Consider the following 22,483-nt stretch of genomic DNA (forward strand, 5'->3'; position numbering starts at 1 on the left):
GGCAGAGCTTAGAAATGCAGAGAGCAACTTCTAAAATAGTATTTCAAATTAGAGGTTTTTTATTTAATTACAACACAGCTTTTGCAGCAAATTCTACTTCACCAGGTGAGAGGTTTAATCATCTGTTTTTCTCTAAGCACATAGCTTTGAAGGCAGTGATAAAACCTTTACAAGCCATATTTCTGCATCTGGGAAGTATGAGCTGATATGTACTCTGTTATCTCTCAACTGTCAGTGTCTGACCTCTTAATGTCTTGGCAAGTGTCCCATTTGCTTAGTATGTCTAAGCACTGCCATTAACTCAGTTCTGAGTAATTTCTCACATTACCAGTGTAGGTGACACATGCTGGAGTTGGTGAAAGGGCCTTAAGAGCCAGAACCTCCTCTAAAGCACAATCCCCCTCCACTGGAGAGGACTGCAGGTCTCTGGCAGACAGACTTGACCCTGCATCCTGAGAATGGAATGCCAGTAATGTGACTTTCTAAAGGTTAAAGTAGGATTACTAAAAAAAAAAACAACCCAACAACAATAACAACAAAAAACCCCTCTACCTCTGCTGAAGGTGCCAGGTATTCCTTCCCTGGAGGGCACATGCATAATGAACTTTTTCACAAAGAGCAAGCGCCATTTCAGGGCAGTGAGCCTTTCAGCCCAGCAGGTGCTCTTCTTGTCACATAATCAAACCCCAAGGAACCCTAGAAGTCTTTTAGCTAAAAACAAATAAAATTAGAAGTCAGTGGGAGAAGGGAACACATGCCAGCATTCTAACACTTGTATTATCTGAAATGTTTTCGCAGTCTTTTAGTAGATTTAGTCAGTCTTCTGCATGTTAAATAACTTGTGATGATTTGTTGTAGTAATAAATCTTATGCAGCGATATAAAAATATGTATCTTAAAATCAATGCTGACCACTTTGTCTGTTGTTCCCAGGGGTACCTCATATCAGAGTTATTTAATTCAGAATTACAAAAAATATGACTGTCCAGTTTCAGTGAAATGGACCCAAAACTACATAATGCAATTGCAAATAAACGCTTTTTCTTGGGAATTAAGCCTGAGTGGCTGTCGGAGTATGTGTCAAGGAAACGTTTAGCACCTGCATCCATACAGCTGTGAGTATGGAAGCACTCCACCCTATGCCAGAATTGCTCAAACCATAAACAATTGCTTATCTCCATGGGCCAAAAATCCCTTTGTGATGTTTTGTATTTTGCCCACAAGGGGGGGGTGTTTAGGCCTTTTAATTGGTGAGAACTACGGCTGCATAATTCTCAGCTCTTAATGAGGAACACTGGTAGCAGTACAGCTTGTTAGCTTGCTCCGAAATTGGTGCACCACCACTGAAGAGCTTATGTTTTATTGTTAGATGCTGAACATGGCCTTCTAACCATATGTTGCTACTTGAAAATCGTCTTCCTGAGAAGATGGAAGGGAACAAAACTGTTCTTCAGGCTTTTTGAGAAAACTCTAGATTACCCCAATATTTCCCTACGTTACCCATTCCCAGAACGTGAGCTACACTGATGATAGTACTTCAGGTTTTATGTAGAACTTCTGACTGGATGCAATAAAGTGACTGAGGTGCGCATATCATTGAGTTCTGCTCAGTGAAAACGACACTGACAGGTCAACCCCTTCTTGTTAACAGTTTACGACAAACTCTGTGATTTGCTTCTTACACAATTAGCAGCTGTAGCCTGTACATTCTAAGGCTGCCAGGTATTTAGAGAAGGGTTGGTGGTGGTTTTTTTTGTCTCTCGCTCTGTACATGTATTAAAATTGAGATCTCAGCCTGGTGCATGCAAAATTACAATACCCATTACCTACACCTCTGGACTATGTAGAACATCCTTAAAGTCATCCCATAAAAATGCACATCTAGATCTGGAGGATGCAGGATGATTTAACATTTGTATTAAAGCACAATGCCATTGATCATCCTGTGTGCAGTTATCTAGGACAAGGTGACAACAGCTACCTCTTATCTTAGACTGTCTTCTGTGTATCAGAGATGTGGCTTGTGAAATGCGTGGCATCCTTCACGAAAGATAATTGCAATGGCACATGCTTGGACTCAACACACGCTTGTGCAGGGTGACAGGGGAGCTGGTAGCTTCAGCGCAATCTGTAACCAGCCTAGCTACATCCCAGTAAACTGAGACACACAGACACACCACACCACTGCTTCTGATTGCAGGGTAGGAGAAGTTTTAGTTCATGTTGCTTTCAGGATCTCTCTGGCTTCACTGAAAGGGCTACACCTCTGATTTTACCAAGAAACAAGCAAGGCAAGTATGCTTCTGCATGGCAAACTAGTTATTAAAAATAGAATAAAAGGAAAAAATCCTGTTAGAAACCACACTAGAATGATCAGTTAAGGATAAAGGCAGCACCACGAGGAGGTATTTCCAGTGCATGCAATTGGAATAAGTGGTACTTGAAATTACATCTCTCAGGGTAGAGGCATCTCCTTCCCCCGCCCCCCCGCCCCCCCCCCCTTCAGAAATGTATTTTCTGGTGCTCGATGAAGCATTGCTAGCTGTACAATTAATCAGATGCTCCCAGTGGAAAAGGTACCAGGAATCTTCTTATTAATGGATCTACTCTCTCATTGTGGTCTGTACAAAAAGACTTTTAAGAACACATATTGCTTACCAAAGCAGCTAGACAGAATCCTGCTTGCTTCTTTTCTATTCAAGCATCAGATGCTGGAGTATTTTGAGCTATTTCTAGCTCTTTCAAAATGAACCACTACCTTTTAACATGGACAGTGTGGCATTTGCCTTTTGACCTAACTAGGAATATATGGTTTGCTTGCTTTGCCTTCAAAGTGAATCTGATTATGCCATTTTAGCATGAATCTTGAATCCAGTTATCTGGAGATTATTTTAACTCCCTGTGTGAGGCTGTGTACACTCACAGGTCTTGAAGAAGAAAAGCAGTATCAGTTAGGAATAGAGCATGCACTGATATGCAAAGTGAGCGAGAAGAAATTGAAGAGTAATCAAGGAGATGGCATAAGGATCATGTGAGTGCTGAAATAACAGTGAATGTGTTATCTCAGTACCTCGTACATGTAGGAGGACTGAGGCTACTCATAAAGAAGCATAGTAAGAACATTATGAAAGCTCTGGTCTTCAATTGCTTAAAGCAAGAACGTCTCTATAGAATGCAAAAAAAAGGTCAGTGCTGACATCTCAGGAGGATTTCATTTCTCACAGCAAAAGGCAATCTGGACTGACAAAGATCTGCTTTGTATTCATCTCAAGTATTTAATTCAGGAATGCTGAAACCTTCAGGGGTGTATATGCTTTTGGCAATCCCTGTTGCTCAACCTTAGGTGCCCAGAGCTTGCGTTGCCTGGCAGAGGTTTGCAAGTCCGGTGGAGGTGTCAAGGGAGCATTGCACTGCATGACACCCCAGGCAGCATCTCATCTTTGTTACTGTGCTTTGATGTTCTCATCACATGCACTGACCTGACCTGGGACACAGCCTGCAGTATACTCTAGAGAATTGTGAAGGTACAGGAGAGACAAGGGACTCCACTCTTGCTTTCCCCAGTCTCATAATCAATTTTATACTGACATTTCAAGTACAGATGAACCTGTCTGGCTCTCTCCAGAAGGAAGTGCTCTGGGGAAATTTGGAGCTGTGAGAGATGATGCTGAGCAGGGGTCAAAAGAGATGTGGGAGCAGCGCAGGCAGGGCAGCAGGATGGGCACACAGCTCTCGCTCTCGCTCTGAGCGCGGCTTGGGCTAACCATGCCAAGGACTACGTCATTACAAGACTTGTGAATAACCACATCTTGCAATCTGTGTTGAAAGTTAGATAGATCAAAGCCTTATCTAGATCTCGTTCCTCTAGGCATTAACACTACCTCTTAAAATTCATTGATGTCATATCTTTATGAGTTATCTCATCTAGAGCGGATGTGGGTAACCACAAAGACTTTCAGAGTGGAAGCTCTTCATGGAAGTGTGGGATTTGCAGTGGTTTTCAGACTCCTGAAACATAGACTGTCTGTGGTGTGGCAGCAAGGAAATACGTCTTGTGCAGTCTCATTACACTATCTGAGTGTTTCCACCTCTGCCTGTACTCATCTTAACTGCCTTAATAGATAAGAAAATGCTATCGTCTCTGTTTTACAGAAGAAACTGAGGGATGGCACAGCTATGACTTACTACTCATTATGACAAGAAGGTTGGTTTGGGACTCTTCTGCCACTTGACTAGTGACTCTGGCTTTGCTTGTGAAATGAAAAAGAAAGAGCAGTGGGGGGTGTGGGGAGATAGAACTGTTGAAAGGATGTGAAATACAGTATAAATAACATGAATTAGACTTTAGCGTTCCAGACATCTGTTCTGATTGTGCAGCTATTTGAGGTAATAAATGACCCCCAAGGTAAATCTGCATGTAACTATACCATAGGAACGTGCACTCAATTATCAAGCTTTTGCCTGAGTAAGCAGCAATTTGCTCAAGAGAAAGTTTGCAAATCGGGGATTTTTGGTTAGCTGTTAGAAAAAGTCTCAAACATTGCTTGTAGCTTATTATATTGGACACTTCAATGCATTTGAAGATGTGAACGTGTGCCTGTGAACACTAATAGTGCTTGGATTGCTTCTCAGGAGGAACACCTGCAGACAAAGTGAGTATTTTGTTAAAGATAAAAAGGCCCATCATACGTGAGAATTTCAGCATGACTAAATGGTGTTTTGAGTCCTCTGACAATTTGTCAGACCTATTTCTTACAAAGCAAGCTGAACCCCTTTCTCTGTCTAATGTTGCAGAGATCAGTTAGGCTTTAAATAGCAAGCAGCTGTGTGATGTGGCTTAGAGGGAGGATACCAAAGCTGCATCTCTGAGCTGGCCCTGTGCCAAGCCACCGACTTTGTAAACTCAGAGCAACAATTTCTAACATTTAGTAACATTTAGTTACCGGGGCTGGTCCTGGCTGCTGCTCTGCTTCATTCCTGCCAGCTGCAGAGACGCTGTACCTCCCGCTCCACGTCTGCAGGGAAAATCATCACACACACTTGACCCAACATCAGTCTGTGAGTTTATTCAACCTCCACCCTCTCTGGTTGGAAACTCGACCGAGGGCAGCAGTCAGCAGTGTTTATGCAGGTTTGTCTGATTTCCCTGCTGCGAACCCAGGGAACAACTTGCTTTTCCAGAGCAAAAGCACAGGTTCTGGCCCAGGCAGACTGATCAACAGATATTCATCTGTAAGCTTGAATCCCACGGCCCACAAAAGTATCCACAGCTAAGATTAAATGAAGCGGACAGCCACAATATTTGCAGGTGAGAATGAGAGCCCTTCCCCCACCACACATAGGCCTCTTTTGCTGGAAAGCCAATGTACTTGCAATGACACAGTGATCCCGAAGTCCATACAACACTGCACCAAAGGATTAAACCCTTTGCTCTTCAGTACCGTCTTACTGATCCTGGCTAATTTGGTTCTGTTGAATTTCAGCCAGCTATCACCCACAGAATATTACAGGGCTGTTCCTCTTTTGACTAATAATGGCTCAGCTGTCTCTCACTGACATATTGCTGACTGAAGGCTAGTCTCTTCCATAATGCTTGTAGATGGAATTTCCCTTAGATCCCCAAATTAGTCATGATACATGCCTGCAAAAAAAAAAACCATTTAAGGACCTTCAGGAGGATCAAAGCATAAAAGCAGATTCTGCTTATCAAACCCACAGCTATTGCATTAATATGTGGGTCTACGAGCCTTTCTTTAGCATTTTTTAATTATGGCTCCAGAGTAATTTTTGACAGATAAATATGCAGCACCTAACAAGTACAGATTACATAGTAATGGAGATAATTATTCATCCATACAGTATTCCAGCAATTGTATATCATTTTGCTAATATAACAGGGCCCTGGACATTGCAACCAGCTTCTGATTTATGTTTCACTACTCCCCTTTCACATTCTGGTTCAAGAGCATTAGCATCTTTGAGGCTTTTGTGAATGTTTCATAACCCATTTTAGGGTGACAACCTTACCCCTGGCCCCTTTGTTCTGCCATGGGAGATTCCTCACTGATTTTTTTTTTTTTTATGCCACTAACAAGGATCTGCATTTATCGACAGGCGCTACCCGTTATTAGCTTTCAACACAGAGGAGATGCTCTGATGCATCTGGCTTAGGTGACTTTTTAACCTGGGGAGCAATCGATAATCTCCGTTGCCATAGATACGAAAGCCAACCCGAACGCTGCCAAACGGCTCACTGGAGTGAAAATTGCCGATCTGCCACGCCGCCGACCAGCGAGGCTGCTCCACCACCGGTGAGGGATGCCGTTCCACCGGCGCTGTGCTTGCCGAGCAGTTGTTTGCCGTGTCACATAAACGTCACTTCAGTTTTGCGGGGCGGCCCCTGCCCCGAACCACCCCCCCCCCCCAAGCTGCGGCCACCCGCTCCCGGAAGCACCCTGCTGCCAGGCTCCCCGCCCGGCCCCGCTCGCCACGCCGGCGGGACGCCCCGGGGCTGCTCCCGCCCCGCGCCCGCCCGGTCCCGCCGCAGCCCTGCGCGCGCCGCCGCAGCGCCCGCGCCCGGCCCCGCGCGCGGCCCGCCTGCCACGGACCGCCCCGCCCCCGCGGCGCGCACGCGGCCCCTCATTGGCGAGCACCGCCTCTGGGAAACACACCCCGTTACCCCCGCCGCCGCGAATTGGTGGGGAAGGCGGAGAGGGAGCCGCGGGGCCACGCCCCTTGGCTCCACGCCGCCGCGGATTGGTGAGGGAGGCCTAGGGGCGCTCAGGAGCCACGCCCCCTCCGAGAGCGTCCCCTCCATCTCACTCCCGCGGCCCCCCCGCCCCCTGCGGGCCCCGTGGCGCCTGCGCAGTGGCGGCGGGGCGGCGGAGCGGCCCTGGCTGTTGTTATTGTGGGGCTGGTCTGCGCCGCGCGAACATGGCGGCTGGGCAGGGGGGCGGCGGCGGCGGTAACGGCAACGGCAACGGAGCGGGGGGGCTGGGGATCCCCGCTCACCTCACTCTCTCCTTCTCGGCCGGGCCGCACTGGGGCGCGGCGACTCTGCCGCAGCCGCACACGGTGCGCAGCCTTGACCGGGCCCTGGAGGAGGCGGGCAGCTCGGGCATCCTCTGCCTCAGCGGGAGGAAGCTGCGCGACTTCCCCGGCAGCGGCTACGACCTCAGCGACACCACGCAAGCAGGTGGGGAACTCCGGCTGTGAGGAGTGGCGGGGCCTGCGGCCCAGGGGCCCCGCTGCGGGGGTGATGCGGGGCGGGGGGCCCGGCTGCGGGGGGGCGGGGGGCGCGTCCCCGCTGTGGTGGTAGTTGGGGGCGAGCCGTGGGAAGGGGGGCCCTGGGATGGCAATGCGGGGTGCCGGGGCCCCACTGCGGTGGCCGCGGAGGGGAGGCAGCGGAGGGGTCTCCTGTAGTGGCAGAGGAGGGCTGTGGGGGGGTGGGGCTGTGGAGGCAGTTGGGAGGGGGGCGGCACGGGAGCGGCCTGGGGGTGCTCGGGGGGGCCATGGAGAGGATGCAGCGGGGGGACCCGCTGCGATGGCATTTGGGGGGAGCAGTAGGGGGTGCATGCTGTGGTGGCAATCGGGAAGATGTAATGGGGGGCTTGTGTGGTGGCAGCGGGGAGAATCGCTAAGGAGTCCCCGCTGGGGTGGCAGTGGGGGTCTTGGAGCGCCTGTGGGGCTCCTGTGGTGGGGAGGGGCTCCCGCTGTGAGGGCAGTGGGGGATAGTGGAGAGGATCCACGGTTGGGGTGGGCGCGGGACAATGAGGGGGCTCCCCTGCATGCAGTGGGACGGGGGGGGCTGGAGGATCTGGGGTGCGCAGTGGTGGGGGGCTCCCCCTCTGCGTGCACTGGGGGTTGCTTCTGCTGCTTGCGCTTACGGGGCGGGCGTTCCGGCTCTGGGGGGGGGGGGGGGCGGTGCGGTGGCGGGCTGTGCACCGGGGGGACCGTGACTTTACTGCGTGCGTGCAGAGGCGGGGGTGCCCCTGCGGTGTGCCCGAGGAGGGGGGTGCAAGGGGCGAGGGTACCCCAGCAGCACGCGCCTGCGCGGAGTGCGGCCGCTGTGTGCGTGCAAAGCTGCTCTGCGGGGAGAGGGGCTCCCGCTAAACCCCTCCGTGCGTGCGCCCGGCGGGGTGTTGTGCCGAGTGCGTGTGTGCGGTGGTAGGGTTATTGTGCTCCCTGTGTGTGTGTCTGCGGTGGGGAGGGGCGCTGGGCTCGCCGTGTGCCTGTGCTGCGGGGGGAGAGGGGCTGGCTGCCTGCAGGCAGCGAGGAGAGAGGTTCCCGTCGGTGTGTGCTTGTGCAGGGAAAGGTTGTGCTTTCTGTGGTCGTGCAAGGGCGGGGGAGCGTGCACAGGGAATTAGGCGTTACATTCTGTGTGTCTGTCTGTAAGTGCCATAAGGATGCATGCACACGGTGTCTGGAAGAGGGTGTGCAAGATGAGGGGAGCTATTTAGTTCGCGCCCTGGGGAATAAGAGTTCTATGCTGTGGTTGGTTTGTACCTTCAAGGGTGTCAAATCCCTTGCAGTGAAGCTTTATTACCTGGGGTATTTGAGTAGGTCCTTCTTCCCAGCTCAGCAGGAAGATGGTTACAAGTGCGGCTGAGATGGATGTGTGTGCACCTAGCAGAGAGCATGTCAGAGCTTAATGTATTCACCGTGTTGACAAATGCTTAGATATCATGTGTGTGAGCCTGGATTTACCCAGGCTTTTAGGCGAAGTAAACTTGGGAGACATTTTTCTATGTAGTTCCTAGAAAACAAAACTACATTTTTCAACAGGGATTCTGATATGTTTTTGCTCATCTCTGATGTGGTTCTGGGTTATTTGCTGCTGGAGTAGCTGCTGAAAATGGATCATTTTGAGTAATGGGTTAGAACAAAATACTGATGAGAGGTCTAGCATCTTTTGTTCACAAGTGTTACTGGCTTTCCACAATGTTGTTTGGGTGAACTAATTCCATGGGGTTTTTTCTTATTTGGTTTTGGGGCTTTTCTTGCCCCATGGGTTATGAATAGCTGGCTTATTGTTTTGAATATGAGACTGTCCATTGTGGTACCTTATCCGTCTCTGACAATCCTGTACTCCTGGTCTATCAAATACTCATTCTGTTGCTCTTTGTTGTGGGCTGCATTTGTGCAGCGGGTTAAATAATGATGTACTCATTCTTCTGTGATATATTAGGTTGTGTAGGGCACAGAATTTGTGAAGGACTGATTTTGAAATCCAATTTCTGTATCCAGTACCAAGTCTGATAACAATTTGTGCGTTATTAGCTTTTTCCTGACAAATACGATACATCCCTATGTGCCATGCAGAATAGGGGAAGGTAAAAGTGTGTTAGTTATTTCATAGTGGAAGCACAAGACTAAAATAAAAACAGGTTCCATGAAATAATAGCTGTTTTTCTTTGTAGTAGCATGAAACTCTATTCAGCAACATAGTAGGTTGCTTCTGTGTATAAATATTCAATAGCTAAAGCATTAAAAATGAAGCATTATATATAGGTAATCTATTATTAAAAAGACATTTTCTGTATCCTGAAACAGGTGTATCAAGGATCCGTATTTTTTGTTTGCTTCTAATTATTGCTAATTGCATTTTGGGTTTAAGTTTTTTGTTGTTTTGAGTCTCAAAATATTTGAGTAAAAGCTGTCTGCAGTGATCTTGTCTTTATCTCTTAGGATGTAGTAGAGCCCTATCACTACCATCAGGACTGAATTTTTATCATGAAGGATTGTGTGAAAATGTTTAAGGGCAGTCTCTGACAAAACCAGCCGTGTTGCTTGCTGCTCTGAAAAAACTTGTTTAAATAGTTGATGTGGGTCTATGCAAGTACTGTCTCGTAATAATCCTGATTTAATGTAGCACTAATTTACAAACTAATCCTGTGAAATACAAATTTTAGACGTCTTTCAGAATATGCTTGTAAGCAAAAGATTTGTAGTCCTTATTCTGACTTAATCTGTATAATTTTTTTGGTAAGTGGTATTCTGCTGGTGTGTCACAACTATCCTTTACGGAGTATCAGTATGGCACAGAGCTTCATGGAGGATCAGCAACTGCCTCAGAGGCTGTGGTCATTCACTTATTGTCATTTTTGTAGCAGTTATTGCTATTGCACATTACACTATATGAATAAGGTTATAGATTTAGGCTCAGCATGGGAGATGAGGGTTGAGTCAAAAATCTTCACTGTGTTTCACTTTCTGTTCTAAGTCAGTGACTCTGAAATTCAGTTCTGTGGTACTTGAAACAAACATTTAAAAAGACAACCTCTAACAAATCTGGATGTAAACGATTTCCATATTAGAAACCTTTCTGCAGTAGGATCAACAGTGTCATTGTAAATTCAGAATATTCTGCCTTAATGTCAATAAAATCAGCAATAGAAAGTTATTTCTATGACTGGAGTAAAACACTACAGTTCTCAGTAAGTTCTTAGTAAGGTACGGATATATATATAGATTAAAGAACAATTGCTGTTGATTTATCAAAAATACCCTGGGATTTTTTGTTTAAGGTCTGACCATATTTTACATCTAACTTATGTAATGGCTTCCCATTTTGCCATATACAAACATAATTTGCAAATACTGTAGCACATTTTGGGCATCTTAAATTATATGACAAAAATTACTGCTGAGCTAGAAGCATAATGATGATATCCAGCTGTTTACCTCAGACCTTATAATTTCCATATCTTTTTTCAACTGTGAATTGTCACTGTAGCTCTTTGGCCAGAAAAAACTTATTTTATTACTTCCCTGAATTTGTTTTCTGGTTGTTCAACCAGATCTTGTGCTACTGCTAAATGGCCTTCTGGAAGAAAGAAATTGTAGGTCATGAGCAATCACGAAGTATATTGAATATTCCAATAAATTTATTAATGTGTGTAATTTTGCTTCTCACTGCATAAGCAACATTAGGCCCCCTGGCAGTTAAGTAATTGAGTATATCACATCAATGTAATTGCTGTCTGCTTAGCCGAAGAGTTGTGGGTTGTCTGTTTTCTTTTTTTAAAGATAGGTTCCTGTGCTATATTGCCATGCTGAACTAAGTCAGTGTATGCCTTTAGGAATTTTCCCACTTTTTTGTGAGCATTTCTTAAAACATGAATTTAATAAATATGAAGGGTACGAGACTGACAGCTCAATAAACAATTTGCTCTGGATGAATATAGTGTTGCCATCAGGTTTACTTGTTTATGACTTCATCAAAACAAGCTTGATTCTCAATTTTTAATTCTGAGGGAACCTCCAAGCAATTACAAGTAGGTGAATGATTGCCTGTAAATATATTAACTTAGAAGTTTCTCCTTTCTCACCACCTGCTACCTCCTTCTATAGCTGAGAAGCAACACCAGTGTATTCCCAATATGGCTTCAGGATGAGCCCTCCTGTCATGGCCAATAACAATCTCGGCACCACAGGCAGAGTTCCCACGTGGTGGTTCCTGCGTGTGCCTGCTAAGGGGATGGGATGGGAGAAGCCACACTTGCCATTCGAGATATCATGCATTACTTGCATGACTCTGATTTTTTTTTTTTTACATAATATTTCTGGTCCTTCTAAGGTATTTAGTAATTCAGGTGATTATGGATTAAAACTGACAAAACAGCTTAATATTGAGTGTGAATTGCATGAGAATGTTAATTTATAATACTCTTCTTCTGCCTTTATAATATACACTAAACCAATTATATTTTCCTGTCTGGATAAAGTTATTTTTGGTGGTTGTACCGATGTAGATTAAAGTGATGGCAGGTAACTGAATAGCAACACCAAATCCAATTTTCAGCTTAAGAAAATAATGATATATGATGTATATCCTAAATCTAGATTACATTCTAAAAATGAAACGTTGAAAAACATGTGGTTCTTCAGTAATGACTCTTCAGATTTGAACGAAAAGAGAAATTTAGATTATATATTTTAGGGGGGGGAGGTAGTGTTTATGCTCAGAAGTGCATCAGATCCAAAATCTGGAAGTGACACAGTTTATAAGCAAGTAATTGTGGAAATTCCCCACAATGGTTTTCTAGCCTATCCAGGGATTGGGCTAAAGGAAATGGGTTGTATATGTTGTCTGAGGCCTTCTTGCTACAGGCCAGTAATAAGGATAGTTGTTAAGGATACATGGTATTACAGAAAACGTAGAAGTCTCAGTTCAGTGAGCTGAAGGTAAAACAACTGATTAGCCTGCATAAAAGGAATGCATTATGAAGACTACCACTAATATCTTGATCTAATCTTAACTAAAAAAAAATCCATGTTAGAGTCGTATCTGAAATACGGACCTATAAGAAATGTGCAATGTGTGATTTTTTTTTTTTTTTAACTTTTTATATTCTCCTATCCATCAAAACGAAATTTGCCATCACATTGACTATTTTTGTGCCTTGGAATAGCAAAAAGATTTAACCTCTGAGATACTTGTGCTTTTGATTGATCTAAATAACTTTTTGTGATACATATTTCTGCTTCGTTACTTATTATTTGAGGAGAGGGCAAATGTATTTAGATTACTTGTATTGCAAAACTTTGTGCGATAAAGAAAAACAGACTAGCCTTTGCTTTTTCAATTTTTTTTGTTTGTGAAAAGTATCTTATTTGACTTGTGAAGCTTTGTTAGAGCTGATTCAAAAGTATATATTCATTTTACTCGCAAGGCTGGCATTTAATGCTGAAACATGTCTGTAGCAAAAAGGTAACTGAAGGAGGACTGAAGGCTAGAATTCCACAGAAGATGCAGAGATACTCACTAGACCTTTTTTGTGGTAAAAGTTCTACAAGACAGCGTGGAGAGAATTCTGAATTCCCTCCTTTCTGAGGCTGTCCAACAGTCTGATTTTTATCATTCTTCCATCCAACCTGGCATTGTTTGCAGCTTGCTAGGAGAATCTGCTATCAGGTCTGACAGGTCTAGTGAAGGTCGAGCACTTTAGGCAAGGAAAAAAAAAATCATATCCTCTGTTACAGAGCTAAAATATTTCTTGCTTGGCAGACATGATTATCACTAATGTGTTCCCAAGTGTCCAATGCATGATTTCTCAAAAGAGGTTTTTGTAGTTACAAGGCTTGAAGGAACCCTGCGTGTCAGGCCTGTTCATAGGCTGCTGACCAGCAGATGTAACTGCACAATGAGCAAATCCCTGACCATCTGGGTCTTAAAACAAACATCTACTTCCATTTGTCACTTTACCACTGTTTTAATAGGTGCAACCAGTATGGAGTAGACAAGAACTTGATATATTAAAGACTGGCCTAGAACTAAAAGGTTTATCGAAGTGTTCACTTCAAATCATTACATGTGGTAATCAGTGATACTGCATCCGTATTTTTAAGCTAATAGAAGTGGCTACAGCCATTCTTACATGCTGCCATGGGGTCTGGCATGAGTAGGACAGAGTCAGCGGGGGGCACCAGCAAATAAGAACAGATGCTGAAGCTGCTACAGCAGTGGCCTTGGTGTCTCAAGAGAATATGCTGTAGTTGTTGCTAGACCCCATTCACTCTGTGCTCATGGACTGTTTACTCATTTTCTTCAGCATTTTTTTCTGCTTCAGTCTTACTTCACTCGTCTTGTTTTCTGGTGCTCTTTGTCTTCTAGCAGTACAGCTTGCTTTGAAACTGTTTGCGGTTAGTTTATCCAGTGTCAAGCAATTTTACCCCCACAAAATATAAGTCATATAAAGACTGGCTACAGTTGATTGGTTGTAGCCTTTTGTCTCTGCCTCAAATCTATTTAGACTCTAGTAAGCTCTTCATGTTAGCCCTTGGATGTATGTAAGTGAGCATACAGAGCCTAGCATAAGAAGCTTTACTTGGAAGTTTTGTATGCATTTTAGTTAATCCTTAACAAACCCAGGCTTTGCTTCATTTACAAATGATGATTAGTTTCCCATATATTACTTCTCTATGAAAGAGTTAAAATAATTTGAAACTGAAACTTGGAATTTAAAAATTAAAAAAAAATAAAAAATTGACAGAATTAAACCAATAACTAATGGCCAATTTAAGTGGGGAGAAGATGCCCTGTGCTATAATACTTAAGCTTAGCAAGTCTTGCTGACTTGTCAGGAAAACACATTTCACTCTTTCTTGTAGTAAGCTGTTTTAAGAATTAGTGTAGACTAAATACTCAAGTGCTGTGTTCTTTAGAGCAAAAAATAAGCTTCCTGTGGTGTTTGCTGCTTACCATCTCAAGCTACAAAAGACTTGTGGTGACAAGACACCTTCAGAAGTGAAGAAGATAATCCTTCGCATGTAGTAATGTCCTTTTGACTATACAGCTAACTGGTGTGCCAATTTACCCCTCCATATGCCAGTTTGAGGAGTAAATGATTCCTTCCTCTTGGTGATGTGTTCTTTAGTTTTTTTTGTTTTAATCGTGCCATGCTAAAATAACTGAACACATATATTGAAGAGTTCGAGCAGTGTGCTGTCTTGTCTTGGAAATGCCTGGATCCTTCTCATGTGGTAACATGGGGAGGAATTTCCTGAATTCATCTGTTGGTTTCATCCCTGCATTGGTGTGCAGCAGGTCAGCACCGGCATGCTTCCCAATTGTTCCAACCTTTAGATCAGAGCTGCTGGTTTAGTTTTTGATGAATGTAAATTTCAGGAAAAACCTCATGTACCTGAACCAACATGTGGAGAGTGGAGACAACTTAAATTAAAAACAAGAATTGCTTGAACCAAACTGCCAATTTAGACATGTTCAATGTAGATGAGTTCAGCGTAGACTAGGAGTGTAGGTTCCATGAGGACAGGCTGGAATAGTGGGTTCCTCAAGAATACTTTGATTTCAAAGCCAGTGTGCTGGATCTCAATCCTTCCTCTCTGGTAGTAGAAGGCTGTGGGAGACAACTGTTGGTCTGTTCCAGCTATAGAAACATGTATTTCGCATGGAAGAGCTGCATTTTGATCTGATGGGATGCTTTTTTCTTTAAATCCCTAAAGTACTAAAGTACTTTTTTTTTAAAAAAAAAAAAAAAAGGTTTTTTTGCTTTGGTAGTGCTGTTTAGTTTGATGAGCCAAGAGCTCAGAATCTGTAAAATACAGTTTGTGGTTCCCTGTACAACTTTCCCTCTGTGCTTGATGAGAAACTTTAATTACGTGGTTGTATACAGTTTCTTCGTTTGTCACTTTAACTGCACAGATGAGTGTGTAACTGGAGTTAGTGACATGGACAACAATAAAGCAGGTATTTCTTAGTTCTTCAGTTACTGGATTTAGAATCCCAATACCACTTTAATCTCTTTCTGTAATATCTCTTTCAAAGAAGTAGAAGCTATTCTGTCCTTTGTCAAACACCCGGTTAAAAAAAGAAGTAAAAGCTGCTTGTAGCCACCTACAGTCTTGGGAGTGTTTTGAACAGTTTTGAAAAGCTCAGAGAAGAAACACAAGCAGAGGAATATGGAACTGAGACGCAAAATAAAAAGCTTCCCTCTAATATGGAGCAGCCCTATGCTAAAAGATTTTGTGGTGTAATGCTATGAGGAAAATGGTCATTCACATTAGCACAGTGCAGTACCCTGTGCTTCACTTTAGTAGTGTATAAGGAGACATTCAATGTTAGAAGACTGAATAATTCCAGGCACTGGAAGCTGTGTTAAGCTGGCTAAAATAATTCATTTTCCTAGAAGGGTTTTTAATCTCTCTAGCTATTAAACAGAGGTGGCACTGGTAGTAAGGAAACACCTCCTTTATGCCTTTTCTGAACTTGGTCAGAAGTCCCGGGTTTCTCATCCGTGCATGTTGGAATTTTCTGACTGCATAAAAGCTGCAATTCTGTATCAGTGCTCTTTCTCCTTTCAGAAACTTCTCACTATTATTTCCCTTACTGTCAAATTACTGTCACATCACTTGCAAAGGCTTCTTTTTATCTTTGCTGCTGTCTCCCACTGATTAATCAGCATAGTAGGTACTTGGAAGGGGTGCTGGTCCTTATTTATGTGCAGTCTCTCTGATCATGGTTAGATGTAGGATTATATACTATATAATTAGAAAAAATGTAGAAAATTCTATACACACTATATATTAGAATTTTTTTCTAAGATATGAATTGTATATATATTATATGTATATAATTGACATAACTGTATTGATAAAAAGAGGTGTATCTAGCTCAGGATTCTCTATTAAAAGCTTATAATAATAATCTTTAAAACCTGTTACATAACTCCCTTTGCAGCCTCATATTTTTACTGAAAATAATGAAAATAGATTGTGTCCTCAGTTGTCTATTCCAGGCTGATGAAACCTACTCTGTATAATCTCTTCTTATACCAAAAAATTCTCATGTGTGTGCATATACTTTTCATATATGTTGTACTGTACTTTTTTTGAGATAAGCCAGAAACTGCATGCAGTATCAAGATACGGGTATGCAATGAAATAACTTTCTGTTCTCTGTTCTTAGCACTGTTCTGCACCTTTGCTTTATGTGGCCATTTTCAAAAAAACAAGAATTGAGTAATATAGCCGGATGAATCTGTTCGGAAATGTCAGAGTATTCCCTTATGAGTTACTAATTAAATACAATACATCAAAGCTAGAGAAGTATGTGAAAGTGAAATCCTCACTAACTTGTCTCTAAGATAAATAGGAAGCAGCACTGGAAACACAGAAGCAGAACTATCTGCGCATGTAATGTTGCTGAAAATGCAAAGTGCGTGTAAGACTTTTCCTTCATTTTTTTTTTAATCATAAGCTACTGCAATATTAATCGCGAAGTTCTGGTAACATCATTTAAGTTTGTTTAAATGTGAAAATTCTAACCATACAGTTTTTAAAGTCCTTTTGAGCAGGGACACCAAAAAGCTTATTTCTTAAAATGGTCTTTTGCTTCTGTAGAAACTACAAGTGATCTGCTCTTTCTGCACATAGACTTTATGCTCAGGTTAAAAAGGCTTACGGTCTTCTAAAAGTTTCACTGGTTTGAGGGAGCTTTTCTAGATGCAGGTTTTACAGTTAATATTCCAGGTGATTTGGAATTAAATTTTAACCATGACAATGTTGTATTAAAAAAATTCAGAACATGATCTTTTACATGGCATTAAATACTTCCATATGAAATCTTATCTTCTACAAGTGCCTAATATTTTTTGAAAGTATAACATCAGTGTTAAATGCTCAGGCGTTACTTCGTAACAAGTTGTGTCTGTGTCTTCTGTTAAAAAAAGTTGCTTCCCATTTGCAGGAAGACTGTGCTGCAGAGTGTGAATACTGCTGTTTGTGATTCCATAATAAATGCTTTTGGGGCTTATGAACCAGTTCTGAGTTTTTGTCTACTCAGTCATTTTGATATGTCAATTAAAATATATAGCAACCACAAGGATTAGATGAAGACAGACTATGCTTCTGTTTTACCTAAGAGTATACACAACAGATAAAAATAAATTCAAATATTACTACATAAACTTTTAACAGTAGACTTTAAATGTATTTAACTTCCCTTGTGACAAGGGAATTACCTTGGTCAGTTTAGTTTCCTGAGAGCTATAGGTGTGTGACAGGTATATCAGAGAGAGCTTCCTTACTGCACATAAGAGCTGATGGGTGCGTGACAGGTATGTCAGAGCTTCCTTATTGCACATAAGAGCTGATGGGTGCTCAGTTTGTTCTGTGTAGTCATTCACCACAGCTCTTAATGTTGGAGAGCAAACATATATTTGTATGTGAAATACATGGTTATATGCAAAAATTACTTTTCTGTAATTCTTCAACATTCTTTGCCAGTAAACTCTAAAAATTTTGTCTGTTTTGCAGCTAAAGTGGTTGCTCTTTGTCAGTATGCACAATCATTCTACATTTGGACATATTTTAATTGTTCAATGCTTAATTTTGCAACATAACTAATACCAGAATTCTTAACATTTACTTATTTAATTAACCAGGCTTTTTTCTGCTCTTTCAGAGGAAAATTGTAAAACATTTCTATGTTTAATGACACTAGTCATGCATTAAGATTTGAACTCTGAACCTGCAAGTAGGATGTGTAGAGTTTGAGCAGAATGCTAGAGGAAATTCCATTTGATATGAGCTTGGCAAGCTTAAGAGTTCCTTTCTCCTGAGGTTCCTGAAAATCCGGATGAATCAGGAGTTTTAGAAGCCTGGTTCTGTTTCAGCTGTAATGGAAAGTGCTAGGTAGCTCATGCAAAGGACTTGTGATCAGAATCTACAAGAAAAAAAAACCTTGAATAGTCTCTCTTCCTCGCAACAAATCTGTCTTTCAACTTCTGGCTTAGTCTTGGGTGTGGGTTGTGTAGTGTGGACACAGGATACGCGCTGGTTTTTTTTTTTTAAGGTGAATGCAACTTGTTTTGGGGGGATATTTTTGTGGGTTTTCTGTTTGTTTTGGTGTTTTTTCCTCCCTAACTCTGTATGTGAGATGAAGATCTGTGTTTCATTACTGCTGTCGTCAAAATTCATGGCTGGCAGAATTAAGACCCTTTATAGGAAGCAGATAGATATTTAAGCACACTTGGCTTCTCCGATGCATCTTTAGTTTTCCTTTTTATCATCATAAGGAACTGGTATTTGAAGTACCCAAACAGTGTTATGATGATTATACTCCTGTAATACAAACAAACTACAATTTTATATCCTGTAATTACAGAGGTTGAAAGAGATCTTTGTAGGTCATCTAGGCCAGTCATCTGCGCAGAACAGGTCCAGTTAGAGCAAGTTACTTGGGGCCTTGTCCAGTTGAGTTTTGAGGATCTCCAATGATATTTCAGTCTGTGTGAGATGTGTCTTCTGGATTCTCTTAGAAGCCTCAGTTAATTTCATTTTTCTGACTGAAGAAAGCATTGTTATATAAACAAAATTGGTTTGTTCCTGCTAAGTGCCATTTCTGTGGTTATTAATGAAAGCCAGATCTCTCATTTCTTTTTTTTAGTTCCTCAACAAATTGGGCAGGAGGCCTCAAGCTTTAGTAGACTTTGAAACATACTGTTTTCTTAATTTATTTTCTTAATTTTTCTTTTTTTTACATGCATTCTTTGTCACTTAATATTAGGCGTATAGACTTCAGCTTAAGCTCAGTAAATTCAAATAGTACCTTTGAATACCTGATGACTCATGAATACATTTTACCCAGTCTTAGAATGATCATGTCATTAATATAGTACTTAGTGACTCTTTTGAAGGTTAAAGCAAGGTAGAAAACAAGGATATTCTTAGTGATTACAATAACAACTACTATATACTATTTCCATGGTTTTTGTTACCTTTTTACTTCTCAAAGCAGGATTGCTAAAACAAGGAAGGAGGAAAATGTAATGCAAGTGGGTTTATTTTCTAAACTGTTTTGTTCAAACACTTTTAAGTTGCTAGCAGCTCTTCAAGGTCTTTGGAAGCTTGATACTGGCAGTAGTAAAATGAAGGATGATGTTTTCAGGTGCAGAAAATTAACGTTTACTGTTAGGTCATCAATGTTTCTTTTTAGTAAAATTTCTGAGTGTTTCCATTTAATTATTCCCAGTAAAGAAAATGGCAAGACTAATGATAATGCAAAAATACGGTTTTTGTAGCATTACAGACATACCTGAATGGGAGATGTACAGGCTTGGAATAGTCTCCTGAGGACTAAATTAGCACTTTTATGGTTTGTCCATGCAAATTGTGCTAGCATAAAATAGAATGGGAGCTAATGAACTTATGAGACTGCTGAGGAATTACTTGTTGAGCTAGGGTCATGAGCAATAGCAACACTGCAAGAGACTTGGAGGGTCTTTTTCTACTTAGCTTTGAGTTTGTCTGACTCTAGTTGTGCAGCCTTGGTGGTTGTTCATCTGCAGTAGGTGAAAGATTCCTCCATTACATGTGTTAAAGCTATATAACAACATTGCAGGGTTCTGGAAGTTGACCCCAACATTCCAGGAGACCATGGCAGGCATAGCGTAGGTGAAGTGTTGGATTGCTTTGGCAAGCTGACCTATTCTTAGTTTAGGATTTATACTTTTCCTTCTGTGCTCTGCTGGAATCTCCATTCCTGGTAGAAGGTGGGCAGGTCATGCTCACAGGAGCTCAAAGTATTAGACTTTTGTAGTCCGACTTAGGGTTTGCTTGTTTGGGGTTGTCTGTGGTTTTTTTTGTGTCCCCCACCCCGTCCCCATTCTGTCCTGTCCTGTTGTTCCCCCCCTTCGCTATTTCACGCATGCATCTTTGCTTTATGGTTAATCTTAAATGCTTGGCAGCTTGGATTTAACTTTTATTCCCCTTCCTTAGGGAGATAGGGAAATGCATATATTTACTGGCTGATTCCTTTAAATTATTTTGATATTTCAGCATCTGGAGTATCTTTGTGGAACAGAACTTTATTTCTTAAATTTTAAATCCTGTCTCCTGTTCCTTAATGCTGTGGTACAAATAATGCCCATCATTTACCATGCTTGGTTGTGAAGTTAAAGGTGTTTGAAGTCTAATGTCCTTACTTCTGGGTGGAAGTGACACATTAGTAAAGCCTTAGACTTGTCTGTGTTGCTGATACAACTCTTGGAACTCCATCAGATAGGGTGCAAATCTGGTAATTTTCTATTTATAGGACCCTCCTCAAGGAGGGAGACTTGGCTTTCTGTTTGAGATGGGAGAAAAAGGCAGGGTATTTGCGTAACAGAAGAATAGTTGGTAGGACATGTGGTCATGAGGTGGTTTTGAAGGGTTACACTAAGAACATTTGCCTGCCTGTATTTCTTCAGTACCATTGGCCTGTCAAGTGAATTAATAATCAGTGTGACATATAATTAAACTGAGGGGTTTGTAAATGCTGTTATTGTTCAGTATAAATTTTAACCATCACAGGATTTGAATTATAAGGTGACTGAGTGTTTTGTGGAGATGGAAAACTGCCTCCTGGAATCACCATGCGCAGGTGTTTCTGCAGTGTTTGAGACTTCTTTTCTTCTGCAGAATGATCTTGCATCTGACAGACTAATAAATTTTACCTGTGTTCTGTGTGTTGATCGCAGATTTGTGTTTAGATTGGCTAAAAGTGTATATTTAGGATCAGGTCTGAGCAGTTTTAATTTTATACGTTCATAGGCTTCTGTAGGACTAATGTAGTTAGTGTTGGGCTTAGGTGTGTTTTGGCTTAGACTTGGCTAAAGCATTACTAGAAAAACTGTATAGGAAAACCTATTATGAGCTGGGAGAGCAGGCTGTTGTTTTGTTTTCGATCTAGTTTCTAAATAAAATTTTTGAATGCTTCGAGCAAGCAAAAACTCAACACCAATATCATGGATCAGCATATTTTTATGAAATATGTTGTAACATCAAGAAGAGGTTCAAAGGTAAACTTCCCAACTAAGCTTTGTATTTCAAATTCAACATGTAGTGCATGCAAAGCGTGAATATAAAAATGATTATACTGGATCAAAGAAAAGGCCAGTCTGTTCTATGCCTCTGATAGTAAGCGGTAATGAATGCTTAGGGAAAAGTGCAAAAACAAGGCAAACATTGACGATAATGCTATTAGACTACCTTACTGCACACTGCTGTAACCTGACAGCTTGAGCTTTTTGTTTTTCTTGATCATGGCTTAAATTTATACACGGTACCTTCTTCTAATAGCTTCCCCTCCAAACTCTGTCTGAATTCCTAAAATTCTTCCCTTGTGAACTTTCAATAGATTGTCTTTTTACTGACTGTAAGACAATGATTAAGACTTCAGTCTTTCTGTTTAAAAAGAAACTAAGCTGCAACCAACTTCTTCATATTTTTGTAGTTCCTCTTCTAAATTTAACCTTAGTAATGGTGTACTTCCCACTTTTATTGTTTCTGCAGAGGTAGTGAATTGAAAACCCCTGTGATTCATGAGCAGTCATGGATACTGTCTTCTATTTAGTCTTCACATAACACCCCCAATTTAGAGTTTTCCAGTCTAAACCGGTTAAGCAAAGAATTCCTATAATCTCACTTGTAGAGGAGTTTTAATTTTAAATCATCTGTGGTTGTGCATTCAGCAGCTTTCCTTGCTTCTTCAGTCTGTTAACCTTCACAAAACCATTCTCATTTTAAGTGCCAGCAGCATGCTTCCATTTTGATTGAGATGAAGTCTGTCTTGTTTATAGAGGCATACTGAGTACCAGAAGTTTCCTCATTTTTTTCTTACAATATTTTCTCAGTCATACGTTGAGTTATTAGTCTTCAAAAGGTACTGAAATTGCATAAGTTTCACATCTACATTTTATTTAGCGTAGTAGATGAACTCATCTAGAAATTCTTTGTTCATTGTGAAAACGTTTCTGCAGTAGAAGTTGTTTTTCACTTTAGATAAAGAATAGCATTACTTTTTTTTAAGAAAGCTTGTAAGTACATTTGTTATATGAATGTTGTGGAAAACTATATACTTGAATTTTTTTCTTTAGAAAGATCTGAATCCCTGGGGCTATTCTAATACAATTTTGCAATGGATTTATGAAAAATCACTTGGAAGAGAAGTCATACTATCTCCCAGCTCTTTATTTACCTTT

General features: G+C 41.7%; 1 protein-coding gene across 2 annotated transcripts in view; it reads left to right on the forward strand.

Annotated features, from left to right (window-relative positions):
* Window positions 1-6,846: 6,846 nt before the first annotated feature.
* The window catches only part of LRCH2 (leucine rich repeats and calponin homology domain containing 2), a 56,862-nt gene continuing 41,225 nt past the window's right edge, over window positions 6,847-22,483 (forward strand). Inside the window, exon 1 of one of the 2 annotated variants that reach the window (XM_064463014.1) lies at window positions 6,847-7,194. In XM_064463014.1, the coding sequence (XP_064319084.1) occupies window positions 6,933-7,194 (262 nt within the window). In that variant the 5' untranslated portion in view covers window positions 6,847-6,932. The remainder of the gene's footprint in view (window positions 7,195-22,483) is intronic. The other variant, XM_064463015.1, reaches the window with a different exon arrangement.

This window comes from Phalacrocorax carbo, chromosome 11 (genome assembly GCF_963921805.1).
Source record: "Phalacrocorax carbo chromosome 11, bPhaCar2.1, whole genome shotgun sequence".
Taxonomy (NCBI): domain Eukaryota; kingdom Metazoa; phylum Chordata; class Aves; order Suliformes; family Phalacrocoracidae; genus Phalacrocorax; species Phalacrocorax carbo.